An 18805-nucleotide genomic window follows, 5' to 3' on the forward strand; every position below is an offset into this window, starting at 1 on the left:
GGTTTAGTTCTTAAGAAACTAGGGGCTAATTTTGAAGAGACTACATCACTGACCTTCCTGACAGCATGTATACCAGTTCCAACTGAGCTTCTTCTGATGGCCACCTATGACCATAGGGCAACCTGTGAGTACTCCTTCTCCCTCTTCTACTACTATACACAAGCATATCATCTGACAAAGGCAGAGAAGATAGCCATACTGGCAATGAGAGGAGCATTGATGGGGTATGCCTTAAATCAAGCAAAGCCCTTTGCAGTGTGTGTAATGACTCGGGACTGCAGAGAATGTGCTTGGATGAGGGGGATATGTAGACACAAGTATGCTTACTTGAACATAAAACGTTGTCAAAATGCACATACTGCTCAACCTTCCACTTCTGCTGAGAAGTTTCCTGTTGAGAGTCTCCTATGAGACCCTCACAAAAGGCTAAAATACCAGCTCATTCATGGCTGGTTGATGTATTTTCTTTCATATTACAGTTTCCAGATGTTGTTCCTGTTTATGTTTAGTAGGGGGTAGTGAAACCTAGTGATATAGAACCTGTGTCATCATCTGTCATCTATCCACGGATTTTGGAATTCTCTGCTCCAGTATCCCTGCAGAAACACTACTTCTTATTCAATAAATATGTGCTACTTTCATATTTAGTAAGTTGTAAACTTTACATGATTTTCCTGATACTTGCCAGAAGCCATCTAGAAAAAGCTAAAGCTAGCAGATGACTTTCCTAGAAGTGGTTCACCTTTTGCATGGCCTAAAATGGGAAAGCTCTGAGAGGCAAGATCCCAAGAGACTCAGGATTGCTTCTTATAGCTGATATGCCTTTCCTGTCACTTTTACATAGCCTAGGGACTCCTGGGCATTAGCCTACCCTATAGAGCAAATTTCCTGCAGATCAACATAAAGATGAACTTTCATGAATTAATACTGTTTAATGATAGTGATTTTATAGAATTCCTGATTTGATTCAAATAATCTTAGGAAGAAAAATTTTAAGACATGGTTTTAGTTGCTTTGCTAGAAAGACATAATTAAGTTAGAGTCAAGAATAGAATGAGCCCACTCCTCCTAACAGTAATCAAAGGCTGCATAATAAGAAATTCAATGATCTTTTACTAAAACTAGAAGCAATTAATTACCAAATGTATATCTGTCTGTCCCTGTGTATGTACACTTTAGAGTTAAAAGAGCTCAGAGTTTCTTGCTGAGCATTCTTGCCAGCCCCAGGTAACTAAGTTTTGTTTCATTAGTAGTATTGACCCCATAAATCAGCAATCCCAGTTACCTGCCCTGTCTGCTATCAGCATGACCCCAGTTGCCTACACTGCTCCCCGATTCACTGCCTTCCCCAGGAAACCCTATAGAGGCTGAGAAGGTCACTGGCAGATACTGCTTTAATAACACATATTACAAAATAATGTATCCTATGGGCCCTCTGTCCAACTGTAGGTGAGACTGGGATATGAGTTAGGGTTTAATAAAGACTCAGCCCTTCCCCTCTCAAGTGCCTTACTTGAGGAAGCCAGGACATATAACTACTTGACTATTGTGGTGAAGGAAAGAAGGGATTTTAAAAGCCAATTCCATCCTCAAAGACTGAGGTCCCTTGAGGGAAGGAGTTAGGAAGGAATAAGTATTGAGGGCTTAAATAGCAGGTATAAGGAAGACAAGGGACTGGCTTGTAGCCAGTTATCTGGTCAAATTCTACCTGCCAGTGTCTCATCTGCACCTACTACTCCAAGAGGAAAGTCACTGTGTTCAATATTTGGTCACCTGGAAGTTTTGAGCTTTATCACAGTAGCTAGCGTTGTGGTGACCTCCCCAACCATAAAATTATTCTTGTTGCTGCTTCATAAGTGTAATTTTGCTACTGTTATGAATCATAATGTAAATGTTTTTGGAGACCAAGGTTTGCTGAAAGGGTTGTGACCCACAGGTTGAGAACCATTGTAATGGATCAAAATAGTACAATATCATTGTGAAGGGAATGTATAAAATAAGCCTCCAGGCACTAGCAATCTTGGAAATGGAAATAGAATGACTTCATTGAAAAAAAAAACAAAAACAAAGATTACTTTTGACTTTTTATTGGATTTTTTTTATAAAAGGAAGAAAAAAGAGGAACCCACACAAAGTAAAGGTAGCTTTGTGATGAAACAAAGTGACATTAAAAGAAGAAAATTAAAATAGGATAAACCCAGTATATTAAAGCCAGACATGTAATTTTGAATTGCAGTTATAGTAAGAAATTATAACAGCACAAGAAGCAACCTACCAGATATGCATCAGTTACCTACGCAACACAGCTCTTTACAGAAACAAAACTGATAAAATCCTGGGGGATTTTGACAGACCCTAACATGGAAGGAAGACTGTCCAGACAGGCCTGGAGGGCTGAGTAGCAGTGCTGTAGTAGTAGTAGCTCCCTTCCTTATCACCTTCCTTCCTTATCTCTCCTCCCTTCCTCCTTCTTCCTTTCCTGCCTTCTCCTTCCCTCCTCTCACTCCTTTCTCTCCTTCCTTCTGTTTCTTCTCTCACCAATTTAAACACTATGAACCAGGATGAAACATAGATCAGATCGGTACCCAAGATAATGGAAATGAATCTCAATAAGTAAAATAACCAACAAATGGGATTAATCAAGAGACAGTGGCTTGTGACCACCTCTAGTTGGGAGCTTCCTGGAGGCAGGAGAATGCCCTCAACTGAGCTAAGCAGCCTTGTGAAGGTCTGTCTGTCAAATTGAACTTTGAATAACTATTGGTCTGAAAACTAAATTAGTTCTTTTATGTTGTCTTTTCCCGCTTTCTTCTTTCCTTCCTCCCTTCCTACACCCCTCTCTTCCTTTCCTTGCTCCTTCCTTTTTTTTTTTTAAATTTCACTTTATTTTCAAGGAAGACTCACTACATAGCTCAGGCTGCCCACGAACTTGTCCTCTGACTCTTCCTCTCAAGTGCTCAGATCGTGTGTATCACCAGCCCTAGCTCTCTCTTCTCCTTTTTGACTGCCCATTATTGCCTATGAAAAAGATCTCCCTGGGAACATCAAGAGACTTGAAGAACAAGTCTATAAACTTTCTTTCAAAGCCTGAGTCACATTAAAATACAGTTTAGAAGAAGTCTAAGTTGAGCATGTTTTAGTTTGGAGGTACGTTTCCTCTGATATTACTTTCTCTTCCTACGAAATACATTTAAGAATTGGCTGAGAACTTAGCTCACTTAACTGAACGCTGCGGAGTGTCCACAATGTCCCTATGACTCGCCAATCTCAATCTAGGTGTCTGAGGACAATAAAGATGTATCACAGACACAAATAACTCTGTATATTGAGCATTTGGGCAATCACTTTTGACAGACTTACCTGATATCTAAGGAATTTACAGTAACAAGAAGATGCTATTAAAATATGACATTTTTCTTCATGAGCTTTCCCTAAACCAGGAAACATTGGTCTCTGGTTGATTCATTGTGAAATAAGTGTTAAAATTGTGTGTTTGTGAGTGTTTGTATATTGTGTCTATTTTTATAGATGTGGTGTGTGTGTGTGTGTGTGTGTGTGTGTGTGTTGGAAGTCTCAGAATAAGGTGAGATTTCCCAATGTGTCTTATTAGCAGCTAAACTACAAGAGGTTCTGCTTTATTTAATTTTAATGGGTATTTATTGAAATTGTCCTATGTGATTAGCATTATAGAATAGAGGCCTTTATCTCACTTAAACCCTTCTTTACCAAGCACACCATGTGAAAATCACCAGTTATCATCTGCTTCCAACAATGTGGAATCTCAGTGAGATCTTTGCAGCCAAACAGGCAGTGATTTTGTCTGCCCTGTTCAATTAGTTAAGTAAACTGACCGACCTTCACTGACAAAGCAGTGATAATGCTCTGTGATAATTACAGGGTTTTTCTTTTTTTTCACATCACACCAATTGGCTGCATTTAATCCCCACCAGGCATCATTCAGGCAATCAACAAGATACTAGGAATTAAGGGTGGCCATGGTGACCAGGATGAGGATGCTAAATCTGGAAGGAGGCCTAGGGTCTGTTCTCAGCTGCTTTGGACACTGCCCCTCTATAGTACAGTCTCTATAGTACACTCTGTAGTCCTTATTCCCAAAGGCACATCCTGAGAGACAGCACCAATAGAGACCCAAACCAGCATTCCTTCCAGTGAGAGACACACAGAAACAAGGCCATCAAGGTAACTCTTTGCAAAGGAGAACATAAATTCAATAATCACAAAGAAAGTTCTGCCATGTACTTTAAGTTGCCACAAATGACACAAAAAAATTCAAAGCAAATATTTTTTCAGAGTTTATTAGGAGAGGTGCATAACAGAATGCTCAAACCATGACCAAGTTCCCACTTCTTCAAGGCAATCCTGCGCCTCCCTTCAGAATGTTAATGTTGTCGCTCTAAGGAGGAGTATAACCTGGGAGCCTTCCCTTCCCACAAACTGGGCAATATTCACTAGAAGACTAAAGTCACTCCTGCCTGAACAGCCCACAGTTCCAGGATCCATGAAACAGATTTCAAATGCACATATTTTTTAAATATTTATGTTCTTACTGAGGGCTTGGGGTGAGATTACTAACATTTACAATAACCCCTGACAACAGGGACAAGACAATTCAGGCTTAATCCCTGATCCGCAAATGAACTTAAGCTTGGAGGGGGGCTCGGTAAAATGCAAAGAGGAGCCACTTGCCGCCCTGCAAGTAAGATGGGAAGGATGAAAGCTCCAGGGTCCCCATCTGAAATAGACAGGTACTATCAAGAACAGGTACTCAAAAAGCCCTTGAGTAAGGAGTCATCAGGGTATACAGTTGGTGAGGTATGTCTGTCCCCCTGTTTTGGTTGATAGGATTCACAAGCCACACATAATCAAAGCCTGGGTTTAGGAGCTGGGGACAGGACAGATGTTCTCAGGGTGTCTAGTTTAGATTCCCATGCTAAATCTATTGTTGAAAGATATGGAACTATGCAGGGGCATTAAACCATTTTGCAGGTGCTACAAAGCAATGCTTTCCTGTTTTCCCAATTCAGACAATGGGGAAGCTAAGAAGAAAAATAATAGGAAAAGGCTTTCCTATACTTGCTTTCAAAGTATGTTATTTTGAATGGAGTAACCTTGTTTTCCTTTTTTGGTCAAATCACATCTCTGCAAACCTTTAGTTTTGCCAGAAATATTTATGGGAAAAGAGGGGTGGAACAAAATGACCTAATGATCCCATCTACCTTTTGAAAGTTTGGTTGGTGATAACAGTCCACGAAAGGGCTCATGGTTAGGACCTCAAAAGAGGAGGGAAACTTCATGAGGAGATAAAGAATTCTCCCTAGGTAGCTTGCCCTGCACAGTGAACGTGAACTCAGAAGTATTTGTGTTTCCTTCCACCATGATCTGGGGAAGGCATTAGGATAGACCTTCCCAGAAGCTTGCTGGGTTTTCCATGGGTAAGAAGATGAAGGAAAGCAGCCCCATTTTTTTTCTTTCTGCTTTTCTTCTTTCTGGCCTTTTTGCCCTCAGTCAGAGCCAGGTAGGATTCATCCAGTTACTGCCATTAATAAAACACCACGAGGATGCACAGCACCATGAGGTGGTGATGGCAGTGATGATGATGATGCTGGTGGTGGTAGTAATGATAATGATGACTGGGTCACCAAAGCCAGAAAATGCATACATTTGGGATTGCATCGAAGTCATGCTAGATACCAGGGAAAACTGGGGCTAGACTTCCTCTGCAAATAGTGTTCAGGGCTCCCTCCTGAGGCATTTCTTTTTGAGTAGTTTGGTTTTTTTTTTTTTTTTTTTTTGGTTTTTGTTTTTTAACTCCTCAAGTTAGTGGGGGTGTATTGTTTCATTTATCTTTAATAATGAACAAAGATAATGCGAGGTACTAGTAGTATAGGGGTCCTGGAAAGCTCGTGTCTAACATACTTATAGCTGGCTTCCATCACCATAACCATATAAAATACAAAAGGCAATGATGGCCACCTGCAATTGAGTAAGGAGAAGGGTGAAGGCCTGAAGCTATGCTCATCAGAGGCAGGGGAGTATTCTGTCTCTGTTCACTGGTTTCTTGGGTAGAGAAGGCCTAGCCTAACACCCTTGGTCCAGTGGAAGTTCGATTATTTATTGCTTGGCCTCTTAGATACCCTAACCCAGAATTTACCAGGTTCAAGCATGAGGACAGCAAGAATATAGGGAGAATAAAGCACCCATTTAGGAACAGCGACTGGCTCCATTGGCTTTGCCACATGAGGTATGGTCCTGCTGAAGGCTTTGGCAAGTCATTAGACGAGAGAGCCCGGCCTCCATGGGAAGGGCTCATGCTGAAAGCACACTTTGAGAAAATATGTTCCTCATCATTCCCTTCTCTGTTGTGGGTTCCACAGAGAGGATCCTGTACCCCAGAGAGTGTTGGAGTTGGAGCTTCATGTCTACCTTCTAAGTTACTTTGGTCACTTTAAGTCCTACACAGCAGCCTGAGTATAGACCAAGCAAGGCTGTGGGGAGCCTAGACTCAGTTACCTTCCTCATCTCAAGCCATAAAGGTGAGCAGTTGAAGGTCTGGAGGTAAAAGTGATGCATTTAGGTTCACGTCCGTATATGCAGATACTGCCATGGATCTAAATTCAACTGGTCTCCTTGTAATGGACTAGTGGCCAATCTCAGTTATTGCCAGAGATCCTGTTCCAAATGTTCAAATTTCAACTGAAAGCCAGACAGTAAGTTGACTTTTAAATGCACACATTTCAGGCACCCACTGAGCTCAATCGGTTCCCCATTGCTCTCCACGATGGGTTTTCAAAGAGAGAAAGAAAGTCTGACTAATGAAAGTATCTCCATTTTAAATTGACAAAGAAAAAAAAAGACACTTCTGTAATATAGTTCTCTAAGATATTTCAAAGGCCTTGAGTCCGGTTGTTATTAATCTTCACTTTCTGGCTATCAACTTGAAGGATAGTTGCTTTTGACACTAGTAACAAAAGGACACTCTAGTCTGAGAACAAAGACTCGGAATCTCGTGGTGGAGACACATTCCTTGTCTCAGTATTTCAAACAGCAAAGGCAGCTGAGACAGGCCTCCTGAGATACTGAAGTGACTCACCAGGGCTGCCTTCCAGGCCCCAGACAGTCCTGTGCAGCTGGAACAGCATTACCTGCAGCAAGTTTAAGGGACACTTTTGCATATGAACCCTTTAAAATAAACATGTCAATCATAAGGTGGCTCTAAGCCGTTTTAACGGTTGGAAATTTTTTAGCTGTTCTCTCTTCCCTTTTCCCTCTCCCCTGTATCTCCTTTTTTAAGCAAAAACAAAAAAAAAGAGAACCTCCTTCATGACTAATCCTTGATTCAGTCTGTGTCACATCCACAAAATAGGGTTCAAGTCCTCTAGATGTACTTTTAACCATGAAGGGGGCTAAGCTTCATTTAAATGGGAGTATTTAAAATAGCCCATCACCAGGCTCACACATCCTTTCCTTCATTCAGAATGAAAGCATCCTGAGGCTTTCTGAGCCTGCTGTCCCATCTTCCCTGGTTGGGATGGTATAAAGGGAGAGGGTGCCCTGCAGTGGAGTCAGGACCCGTGCAAGCTCAAAGACAAATTGATCTTGGGGTTTTGTTATTGTTCCTCAGTAGTCGAGTGTGTGCTAGCATCAGTTCCTTCAGATTTTTTTTTGTTCAAATATCTGTTAAATCAATTCCTGCCTGCCTCCCTCTAGACTATGCTTTTACCAAGACCTCACTCACTTGAAGCAACTTTCCAACTTGTTTGCCCATAAGCTCAAGTCTATCAGAAAGAGCAAGGGGATACAAGGTCTAAACTTCCTGCCTGCTTGCTCCCTGAGCAGTTGGTTGAACTTCCTTTCATTCTGACAGTTCCAACAATACCGAGCAAGCGGGATGGAGGGGAAATGCCAGAAGGCAAATGTACACAAAGACAGCCATCCTGAAAAAGTCCCTGTAGGAAGGGTAGAGCAGTCTTACCAGGTTATTAGTTAGTTGGTTTTGCTTTCTAGCCTGTGAAGGAAAGGAATTGTTTCCATCGTAATTAGCACCAGTAGCTCCTTCTCTGATAAATCAATACATAAGAAAAGACTTTGAAGCCCCCTACCCCCACCCTACCCCACCCCCTCTGACTTCCTACGCCCTGATTGGCAACCAGAGGAACCAGTTGCTTTTGGATTTGAAAAGGGTGTGTGAGTGAGGTCTGTCAATATCCCCAAAACTCCCCACAATGGTCATTTTATCTCCCCAGGCATATCAAAGGCACCAGGAAAATATCTGCCCAACCCAAGTCACCAGGTTCTTAAAGGGGAAGGTGCCCAATTATTGCTGAGAGTCCAGTCCAGTCTTTCAGAGTGATGTGGCTTCTCCCTCATCTAAGAAGGTAACTCTGAAGGTAGTGGCAGCTGACTATGTTTCTAAAGCCACGTTGTCTTCAGCAGTCCGTCCCAGGTGTTGGGCTGTGGAAAACAAGATTACAGTGTGAGAAGCTGTGGAACTCTCCCATATCTGCATCCTTGGACCCCCTGCCTCTACTCCACAGGAACTCATAGGACAGATAGTCAGGCACCTTATGGACTGGGCTGTTGAGGTTGGCTGTAACAGCAAACGGCCAGCTGTTTCTGTTTCCACTTTCAGTACTGTGCTCTGTGCCTCCCATGCCTACGTCTGCCCACCCAGCTACCCATGCAACCCCTGGCTTCTTTACCTGTACTGATTCTCTGGGGCTCGGCTCTCTGCTCGCTCTGGAATCCAGGAATAGCTGTCAGCTGCATTCTGGGCCTTCTTCTCTTTGATCTCCTCTTTCTTGGCTTTCCGTTTAAGATAAATGAGAAGCCCAAGGGCCAGAGCCAGCAAGAGTGAGATGGCCACCACTGTACCCAGGATGTAAAACAGAAGTAGCTTCTGCCCATCGGTGTCACTGTCACTGTGTGCAGGCACAGAATCTTCATGAGTCGGCTGGCTGTGGCCAGAGGTCGTGGGGAGGTATGTGCCCAAATCTAACCAGACATCAGATGCCTCACTAGAGACTTCTATTTCTAGTGGAACAGAGGCAGTGGAACTATCCGATTGAATGGAGAGATCTGTGGTCTGTGCTCTGTTGGAGACATCCTTAGAGCCATTGAGAGAACCAGGCATTTCAGTAAGAGGCACAGTACTCTCCTTTCCGTCACCTTTGTCTTCCTTTTGGGGAGGCCTGGCTGGTAACTCTGAAAACATAGAGCCCCTGGTACAAGAGACCCCATTGGGAGCCAGCTCAAAACCTGCTGGGCAGCCACACCTGAAAGAACCATCTGTGTTGATACACAGGGTATCACATGGATTGCCCAAACACTCATCTATATCCTCACACTGGGTACTGTCTTCCCCAGACATGATATATCCCTCTTTACAGGAGCAGTAAAAAGAGCCATCAGTGTTAGTGCAGCCCTGGGCACAGGGTGAGTAGGCAGCGGTACACTCATCCACATCCTCACAGGCCTCCTCCTTGGAACCACTGGATTGGTAGCCCACCCAACATTCACAATGGAAGCCCCCTGGAGTGTTGATACATTCCTGGTCACAGGGGGAGTCCTCACACTCATCTATATCCACACAGTGCACTTGGCTAGAGTCCAGCTGGTAGCCTCTGGGACAATGGCATGTGTAGTTTTCGCTTAGTGGCACAGAATGACACATGCCGCCTCCTGTGCATGGGTTTGAACTGCAGGGGTTCCTGGACGCACAAGTTACTAGGTCATCCAGCAGCCGGAATCCAGGCCGGCAGCCACAGCGGAAGGAGCCATCCCCACCTTCGAAGCAATCCTGCTGGCAGCCCCCATTGTTGAAACTGCAACCAAACTTGGGGCTGACACAGAGAGGGCCTGAGCTGCCCCAATGGAATACTCCTGCAGTCGTTTCCTTGCATAGGTAATAATTGGTCTTACTCTCAGCTTCATCCCCACAAACTACATTGGCAACAGAGGCAAACGGCACGGCCTTCAGAGAGGAGGTGGTGGCCTGGAAAGGGGTGGTATAGGTCAGCTGCCCTGGTCCACCCAGCGCCAGTGGACTGCACATGCCTTTGAAGTTGAACTTGCACAGGAAGCCTTCAATGCTGTTGCCTGGAGCATCGGGAGTCCCACAGGGACTCTCATGCCATTTAGGCAGATGGCTGGGGTGAGGTTTCAAGGACAGATCCAGTATCAGGGACACACAGCGTTTAGAGATACAGGAGCTCTTGCTCGCTTTGTACCAGTTTGAATAAGTTGTGTCCTCTCCACCACCAACCCAGCTGAAGCCCTTCATTGGCAAATCATGATACGTACACTTGCCCTTCTCTCGCTGGAGCCCGATCCAGAATTTGCCTATCTTTGTTTCCGAGGGTGCCTTGGTCTTCAGAAGCTGAGCCAGAGCTTCCTGGACATGCCGAGCCTCCTCCTCGCTCTTCACAGTGGCAAGATTGCCTCCATTCTCATTACAGCGATGCTGGGCTTCCGCGGCACTCAGCTTGCCCCAGTGGGCTGTATAGCAGGCAGTTCCCTCGCACACCACAGCCTCTGAATCAGCAGCAGCCCCTGCCCAGAGCTGGCCGAGAAGCCCCAGCAGCAGGAGCAAACCAGTTGAGGTGACCATTCTTCTGTATGTCTCCTTCTGGGAGAGGTTAGACTCCCCCACAGTGACAGCAGCAGCCACTGGAACCTTGGAGCTTGGCACCAGACTGTGCTCTGAAAGGAGCTGAGGGCTGCACTGCCGCTGTCACACTACCACAGCTCTGGCATACAGAAGGTTACAAAGACTCGAGGCTTTTCACGTCCTCCTGACCCAGGGCGCATCCTGTGCTCCCGTACTTCTTATTTCTCACCGGATGCTGGGGTTTCCTGCTATGAATAGCGTTCTGACTCCTGTTGCCTTCATCACGCTTTTGTTGTTCGCAGGCAGTCTCTGGCTCAGAGCTGTGGAAACACGGTGGGGAGTACAGAGGAGCCAAGAGATATGGCTGCTTTATTTTCAGTCCGTTCACTTTCCCATAGCATAAAGAGCCCAAGTGGCACTCTGTCCAGTGAGCAGAGGCTTTGGGGGCTAGGGACTTGAAAAAGATCATCCAAATAACCCATGATAAAATTCCACTTCGGATTGCAAACCACCAGAAGGGAAAGAAAAATATGTGAGGCTTGAGACACAAGGCCATGGATTATAATTTCCAGCCTTTTTTAGAAGCAAACTGGATCTGCCTTTTTCCTATCTTTTACCCTGTCTCTGTTTTTGGAGTCTTTTTTCTTTTATTCTTCCCATCATGAACTTTAAATAGACAGGAAGCTTTTAAATAGGATTTTGGCTGTGGGAATTTCTGGGTTTCCAACAATGTCAATCTCACTGAGAACATTTTTTAAAAATGGGTGAAAATAGTCAGTTTTCAGGGTCTCCTAGTGCAATGTGAAGTGTCAGGGCCCCCAAAAGATCAGAAAGATGGGAAAATGAACCCAACTTACCACGAGGAAGGAGTTACATGTTCCCTAACCCAAGGCTTAGGAGATGTCCAAAGGCACAGGAGCAGAATCGGAGACTAGAGTTCAAATTCAAGGCATAAGAATCAAAGCCAGGGCAGGCATCTCACAGCTTGTGAACCAATGTCTCTGTGTCAAAGTGTTTTTGACCCACAGCCAGCCACTGCATGGTGGAAACTATGCTTAATCCCCACCACCACCACCACCACCACATTCTACCTGACTCCAGCTAAACTCAGAGTCTAACACTTTGGAGTAAGTGTTAAAGGGTAAGCAAGTGTTAAGAGATAAAGGAAAGCAATATCAGAATGAGGTCACACATATGAGCTAATGAGCCCAGCCTCCCAAGACACAGTAAAAGTCATATCCCAGAGTCTGCTCAGCTGAGGCAGGGTTCTGGGCAGCTCTTGAGCACTCCTCTATTGCTGGCAGCTGGTCACTTTGCAAAGTTTAGTTTTGGCCTTCCAGACCATGTACCCCTTCCACAGGCAGGGCTTGACACAGGCAAATGTCCTCATAGTTATTTATTCTTTTTACTAAGGTGCAATTTCTTTTTCCCATCATGCTTACTGTCTGACTGGGACTGGAGTGTGGCAGTGACATGGAAAGGAAGCAACCCAAAAGAACACGCGAAATAAGAGATATGTGTCACCACAGACCCCAGTGTCATTAGGAAGTGGGTTGCTATGGAGACACTGAAAGAGAGAGGGAGGGGGAGAGAAGTTAGGAGGGGGGAGGGAGAAAAGATAGGGAGAGGGGAGAAGAAGGGAGGAAGAAGGATGGAGAGAGGGAGAGAGGGTGCCAAAGCCTTTATTGGGGTTCAGGATGTTGTCCAGGCAGGTTTTTTAGGGGAATGCTATCTGGGGTTCAGGACGAACAGGGATGATTCCCAAGAATTCATTCAAACCTTTTCTCGGGTGTTCATAGAATTCCATCTACCTTACCAACCCAACCATTCACTTAGCTACTCAGCCATCCACTAACCCATCCATCTACTCATCCCTCTACCAGTCTAACAACTTTCCATATTGTATACCAGGCTAAAGACTAAATTATAGGGAGGCGCTCTTACCTTCATGATTTCGAAATGGACAAATGTCAAATTCAGTATTGAATTTCATTGGAGGCACTTCATTGGAGGCAACATAAGGCAAAGCATGGGATGGCAGAGTTATCTGAGTCAGAATCTGGTAGCGGGAGGTAAGCAGTACGGAAGGGAGTAAGAAGGGCAATGGAGTTAGACTCTAAAGCAGTGCTTCTCAACCTTCCCAATGATGTGACCCCTTAATACCATTCCTCATGCTGCAGTGACTCCCCCAACCATAAAATTAATTTCATTACTACTTTTTAACTGTAATTTTGCAACTGTTATGAATTATAATGTAAATATATGACATTCAGGATATATGATATGTGGCCCCTGTGAAAGAGCTGCTCAACCCCCGAAAGGGTCCCAACCACAGGTTAAGAAACAGTGCTCCAGGGGTTGGGGATTTAGCTCAGTGGTAGAGCGCAAGGTCGTGGGTTCGGTCCCCAGCTCCAAAAAAAAATAAATAAATAAATAAATAAAAAGAAAAGAAAAAAAGAAAAAAAAGAAAGAAAGAAACACTGCTCCATGGAGTATATAGCTAAGAATGGGGTCCAGGTGTGAAAGAATATACACCATGGCCTTGTGGACAAGGGGATGAATGCAGTGAACCTAAAGTCTGAGACATGGGAGGCAGGATACAGAAGAAGGTAGAGCCCTGTGAGATCAAATAGTTTGGGATATTCTTTGGAATCCTTTGGGGAACATAAGACCATTTTGTAGATGGTGAGAAGTGGTGTTGGGGGATGTGCAGCATGCAAACTTGGGCTTCTAGGACCAGAAAAGGATATGGGGACTGTTCTAGAATAATCCTCAGCCTGGTGGGTGCTTGGAGCCTTGGCCTGTAGATCTCTGTTTCTACTCTTCAGTCTTGCTGAGTAAGTGCTCTGAGCTTGATTTTAAAAGGTATTTCGAGTCTCACTGGGCATAGAATGCTCTGGTCTCTAATTTGGGGACAGTTCAATCTCAGGTGGTAGCAGACTAGTTGCTTGATGGGCATTCCAGCATCTATTTGGCCTCTCTCTCTCTCTCTCTCTCTCTCTCTCTCTCTCTCTCTCTCTCTCTCTCTCTCTGAGGTGTAGAGACAAACGTCATTGCTCTCAGGGTAACAGTGTAACACACAGCATCTCCTGCCCTGATCAGTGGCTGTGCAACTCTGCGCTTTCTTCTTCCTTGAGTGCACAATGAGTACCTACTGTGCACTCGGCAGCTTTATCACCCACATGGGGGTGAGGGCATGGACTGCACTGCCTTATGAGCCCTGTAGCAGATACAATGGAGAAGGGACAAGAGAATGATAGGAAACAGGGTGGCCCCAGTGGCCTCAACAGCAACAGCCTTGGTGATGAGGGACAAGTTGCAATGGTGAGCCAGAAAGCAGGGTGTCCCTGGACAGAGGGTCAGTACATTCCACAGAGCCAGCAGCTAAACATAGGGGAGGTGCAGGTTGAAAACCTAACAGATGCAGGGAAGCAGGTGGTGATTCATCCACAGAAAATTTGTAACTGATGAAAACAACGTCTTGTTGTGTTTTATATAAAAGAAAGAACCAGGATATGCTTAATAGAGATAATAGAGATGCGGTATGGTGCGGGGGGGGGGGTGGTGGTGCATCTGCCGGGTTCATGCTGAGGCTTCCCTTCCCCCTGAGGTACCAGCAACATGGGTATAGTGTAGAATAAAGTTTATTTTTTGGCATGGGAAGAAGAGTTGTGAAAAGAGGAGAGAGAGAGAGAAAGAGAGAGAGAGAGAGAGAGAGAGAGAGAGAGAGAGAGAGAGGAATAAAGGCCATGGAGGGGGGTAAGGGATGGGGAGAGAAGGGACAGAGAGGGAAGACATTAAGAGGGTAAGAGAGTGAGGAGGGGGCAAGCAGCCCCTTTTGTAGTGAGTCAGCAAATGTGGCTGTTGCCAGGTAACTGTGAGGTGGAGCCTAGAGGGAACGCTAGCTAACAGGTCTGTCCTTTTATTTTATTTTTATTTTGTGGGTCAGCAAGTAAAGGCACTTTTTGACAGGCCTAATGACCTGAGTTTGAGCCCCAGGGCCCACATGGTAGAAGGAAAACTGACTCCTATGAGTTATCCTCTGACTGAAACACACACACACACACACACACACACACACACACACACACACACACACACACAAATAAATAAATAAATAAATAAATAAATAAATAAATAAATAAATAAATAAATAAATTTCTAATTTAAAAAACCCTTTATTGACCAGTGGGCCAAAGAGTTCTAGTCGCATCCCTAATCAGTTCACTAAAGGAGAGAAGGAAAGTTGAGGCTTCTCTTTTGATATACACTGTCCTCCAAGCTAGGTGTTTCTTTTCTGGAGAGTTACCCTGTTCTGGGGGGGGGGTGGTAATTTTGAGCCTATGACCTCAAAAAGTCAGGGACTAGAGAAACTGGCTTCTTCTGAGAGTATCCTTTAAAAAAAAAAAAAGTCTGGTTCCAACTGTCCTTGAGTCAGTTCTGGATGTCTTTCCTATAGGAAGCATATAAACATTGTTAAATAATGAATTTGTGTCTCAATGTGTGGAGACTTGGAGCCAGTTTCAAAGCTATCCTTGGTTCTCAGAGTTTAAGCCTGTAACAGTTGGAGGTCACTCAGCAGGTATGACGGACAAGCCCTTAGGATTCCACATTCTATAGTGGGTTCACAGTGAATGGTAATATCAGAATGTAAAGGACTAGACAGAACCTGAGTCACCTAGAAACCATTATCCCATGTGATTTAAGGAACTTTATATTTTCCATCGGCAAGTTTAAATATGCACACATGCACACACACGCACACATGCATGTGCTTGTACTCAGGAGCCATGAAAAATAAAGAAAAGGTCATGTGAGACTTAGGTCCTGCCCCTTTTACTCATCTCTTTAGTTTTGAGGCAGGGTCCCTCCAATGTTATAGCCTAGGCTTGCCCCTAACTTTTGAACCTCCTTCCTTAACCTCTGGAGTGCTCAGAATACCATCATATACCATCACACTCAACATAAACGCCCTTTCCATGGGGGTGGGGCACAGAAAATCTAGAGCAGCAGTTCATAACCTGTGGGTCTAGAACTCTTTGGGAATCAAACAACCCTTTCACAGGGTCACATATCAGATATCCTATAATTAAATATTTACATTGTGATTTTTAACAGTAACAACATTACAGTTATGAAGTAGCAAGGAAATAATTTTATGGTTGGAGTCACTTCAAGATGAATAACTGTGTTAAAGGGCCTCGGCATTAGGAAGGTTGAGAACCACTGATCTTTAGAATGATCTGAGGGAAATAAATGAACCCTGGGGTAAAAGTAAGCACATCTTTAGGATCTGAACAAGCTCCAGGGACATATGCAGGAGCTGTTCCCATTTCTTTCTTCTGTTATAGATGGAGAATTTGGAGAATTGGAAGCAGCTTCCACTGTTGGGTGGGACTGTGCTCGGTGCAGATGAGGGGGCTGGGGTAAAGCCTCCAGCAGTACCTGCTCATTGTCAGGGGCGGTTCGTCTAAAATGCCCAGTGTCCCAAAAGGCCATAGTTTGAAGCGTTGGTTTCTGATTCCTAACAGCAACTGATAGGTTATTTCTCTGCTGGTGAAATGAGCCAATTCAGGTAGAGTAGAATATATTAAAGGCAGAATATATTTACTGTAAAGCTGCTCTTGGTGGGGCTGGGGATTTAGCTCAGTGGTAGAGCGCTTACCTAGGAAGCGCAAGGCCCTGGGTTCGGTCCCCAGCTCCGAAAAAAAGAACCAAAAAAAAAAAAAATGCTTAAAAAAAAAAAGCTGCTCTTGGGTGAGCTCACTGGCCACAAGGAGTAAGGCCAGGAAAGTCACCATGGGGAGAGAGAAGGGAAGGAGAAGGGGGGACAGAAAGAGGAAAAGAGTGCACTTGCAGAGAGAGAAGGAGAAGGAAAGAGAGAGACCAAAATGTCTGGATTATATAGAAAGAAGCCTTTGGGGCAAGAGCAACTCAGCCCTTGGGCTGGAAAATACTGGGTTGGGGGCAGGATATGCCAGGTAGGGACTGAGGGATACTAGGAGAACCTGGAGGCCAGGTATGCCTTGATGTGTAAAATAAGCACCTCAGTCCCTTGTGGGGGGAGGGAGGAGGGAGGGGGAGAGTGGGGTTAGGGAGAGTGGGGTTAGGGAGAGTGGGGGTAGGGAGTGTGGAAACCAAACAGCAACTACTTTGGCTTGGGAGTTTAATGTTCAAACTTTAAGACAAGAACACAGAATAGAGGTTGTGAGACCCAATATTTATGAAGTACTTGAATAACATGAATACGGTTTTGTTTTGTTTTGAGACATGATATTACTCTATAGCCCACCCAGGCTAGCCTTAAACTCACTGTAATCCCCCTGGGATTACACATGTGAAACTTTGGCATGAATAACACGTTTTAAAATTGAAATGCCTTCATTTTTATCTTTTGCTATAATAGTAAAGAATAAATTAAAGAAAACTATTCATATTCGTTACAGCACAATTATTTTCCAAAGTATTCTGTTGCGTGGAGATGTGCTCTACTGCACTAGCCCAGCTTGGACACAAAGATCCCACCTTAATATAAACGATGACATTCTAGGATACATTTCTCATGTTAGAGTGGAGTGTTGGGGACTGACCGTTGCTCTGCACCAAAGATATCAGTACTTAGTTCAAATGCCACTACGTCACTGCCTTGTGACCTTGGCAAGCTACTGAGCCACTGTGCTCCTTCCGTCTCTGCTCCTGCTGGGGCTTTGAGAAAGAGTTGGTACCTGGGAAGCACTCAGACAATTGCCATTTCTCCTTCCCACCAGGAGCCTGCTGGGCTTCGCCTCCTCAAACCTGTACCTTTTCTGCTGGCTCTGAACTTGGGTTAAGTCTCCCCTATTTAGACTTGGCCTCCCAGCTTATCAAATAGCGAGAATAAAAGCCCTGATTTGGGCTTTTTCCACTATGGAGAGAATTAAATGGAGAAAGCCATTAGCTCCAATAGCTTTCCGGCAGCACAGCACCTAGAAGCTACCAGCTATCAGTGGGTAAGACTATTGTGTCTGAGACTGAAGCAAAGACTGATGACTATCGCATCTCCTTCCCTTCTCACCTGACTCCCGACGTACACACAAGGAGCCCAACTGTATCTCCTTTACTGAAGAATGGGATTTGTGGTTTTCAAAGTCTTCTACTTGGGAGCCTTCGTTTGGATCCTTGTCTAAGTAAACCTTCTTTCTGGAGCATTATTGATTTCTTCTCATTTAGTAAACAGCCTCCTAGCCTAATTTTCTCATGCACAGTAGTTGTAGAAAGCCTGACAGGGCATAAACAGGATGAACGTTGTTTTTAAGATTAACTTGTACTCTTTGCTGACAACCTGCTTTGGTGAGCAGAGGCGATTCGTCAGCTTTTGGAAAAGATAAATCATGAAGGAAAAGGGAGCTTTGGCCGGATCTTTGTACACAGAGCCTCTAACAAAAAAGAGCTCTGGGCCTGCATTTGTGGCTGGTGTGGATGACATTCAGGTTCCACTCAGCATCTGCAACATTGTGGATAGTTCCAGTCAGCTGCTCTGACCATTCAGCCTTTGGGGACTATACAGTCTCACTAAATTAACATATAGTCTATGTGTCCCTACATATCAAGATCTAGTTCTCCATGGTCAAAGAAGTGTGATATAACAGTCATTTGAAAAGAAACCACAGCTCACTGGACAGACCCGCGTGCAGAGATTATGTAATTGCATTTGAAAATAAATCTGACTAGAGAATCTTGCGGATTCCTAGCAAAGTGTAAGGTAGTCGTGGATGGGTAGATACAGAGAGTATCCATAGGGAATCTTCCAGAAGCTGAAAGAATCCAGAAGCAGGAAGCATCCAGGTCTACACCCAGGAGCTCTTGAGGCTGAGGCCGCTGCAAAGCCCGTGGGAAAGATAGTGCTTGCCCTAGTCCTCTGTGGCCGGGCTGCTCCCTTTACCTACCCTAGCCTCACTACCAGGACGAAATATGACGTTTAACTCCGGTCTTCTGTGATTCTGATCACTAGTCAAAACATGCCACTTATTAGCCATGTGCCCTTGGGCAAGAATCTTTCATCTCTGTGCCTTGGTTTCCTTACATGGAAGTGATGCCCTGCCCAACCGAAAAACAGAAGCGCGAGGATTAAAGAGGTTGCTTAATAAAACTCTTGGCATAGAGAGTACTTACTTAACAGTTGCCATGACCAGCAATGTA

The 18805-nt window shown here is 44.5% G+C and overlaps 1 protein-coding gene across 1 annotated transcript; it reads right to left on the minus strand.

Moving 5' to 3' along the window:
* Window positions 1-4289: 4289 nt before the first annotated feature.
* Window positions 4290-10808, minus strand: Cd93 (CD93 molecule). The gene is given in 2 exon segments (NM_053383.3): window positions 4290-8472; window positions 8721-10808. Coding segments are annotated over 2 exon segments (1932 nt in total). The 5' UTR covers window positions 10628-10808; the 3' UTR covers window positions 4290-8447.
* Window positions 10809-18805: the final 7997 nt, after the last annotated feature.

The sequence above is a fragment of the Rattus norvegicus genome, chromosome 3 (assembly GCF_036323735.1).
Source record: "Rattus norvegicus strain BN/NHsdMcwi chromosome 3, GRCr8, whole genome shotgun sequence".
In the NCBI taxonomy this organism is placed as follows: domain Eukaryota; kingdom Metazoa; phylum Chordata; class Mammalia; order Rodentia; family Muridae; genus Rattus; species Rattus norvegicus.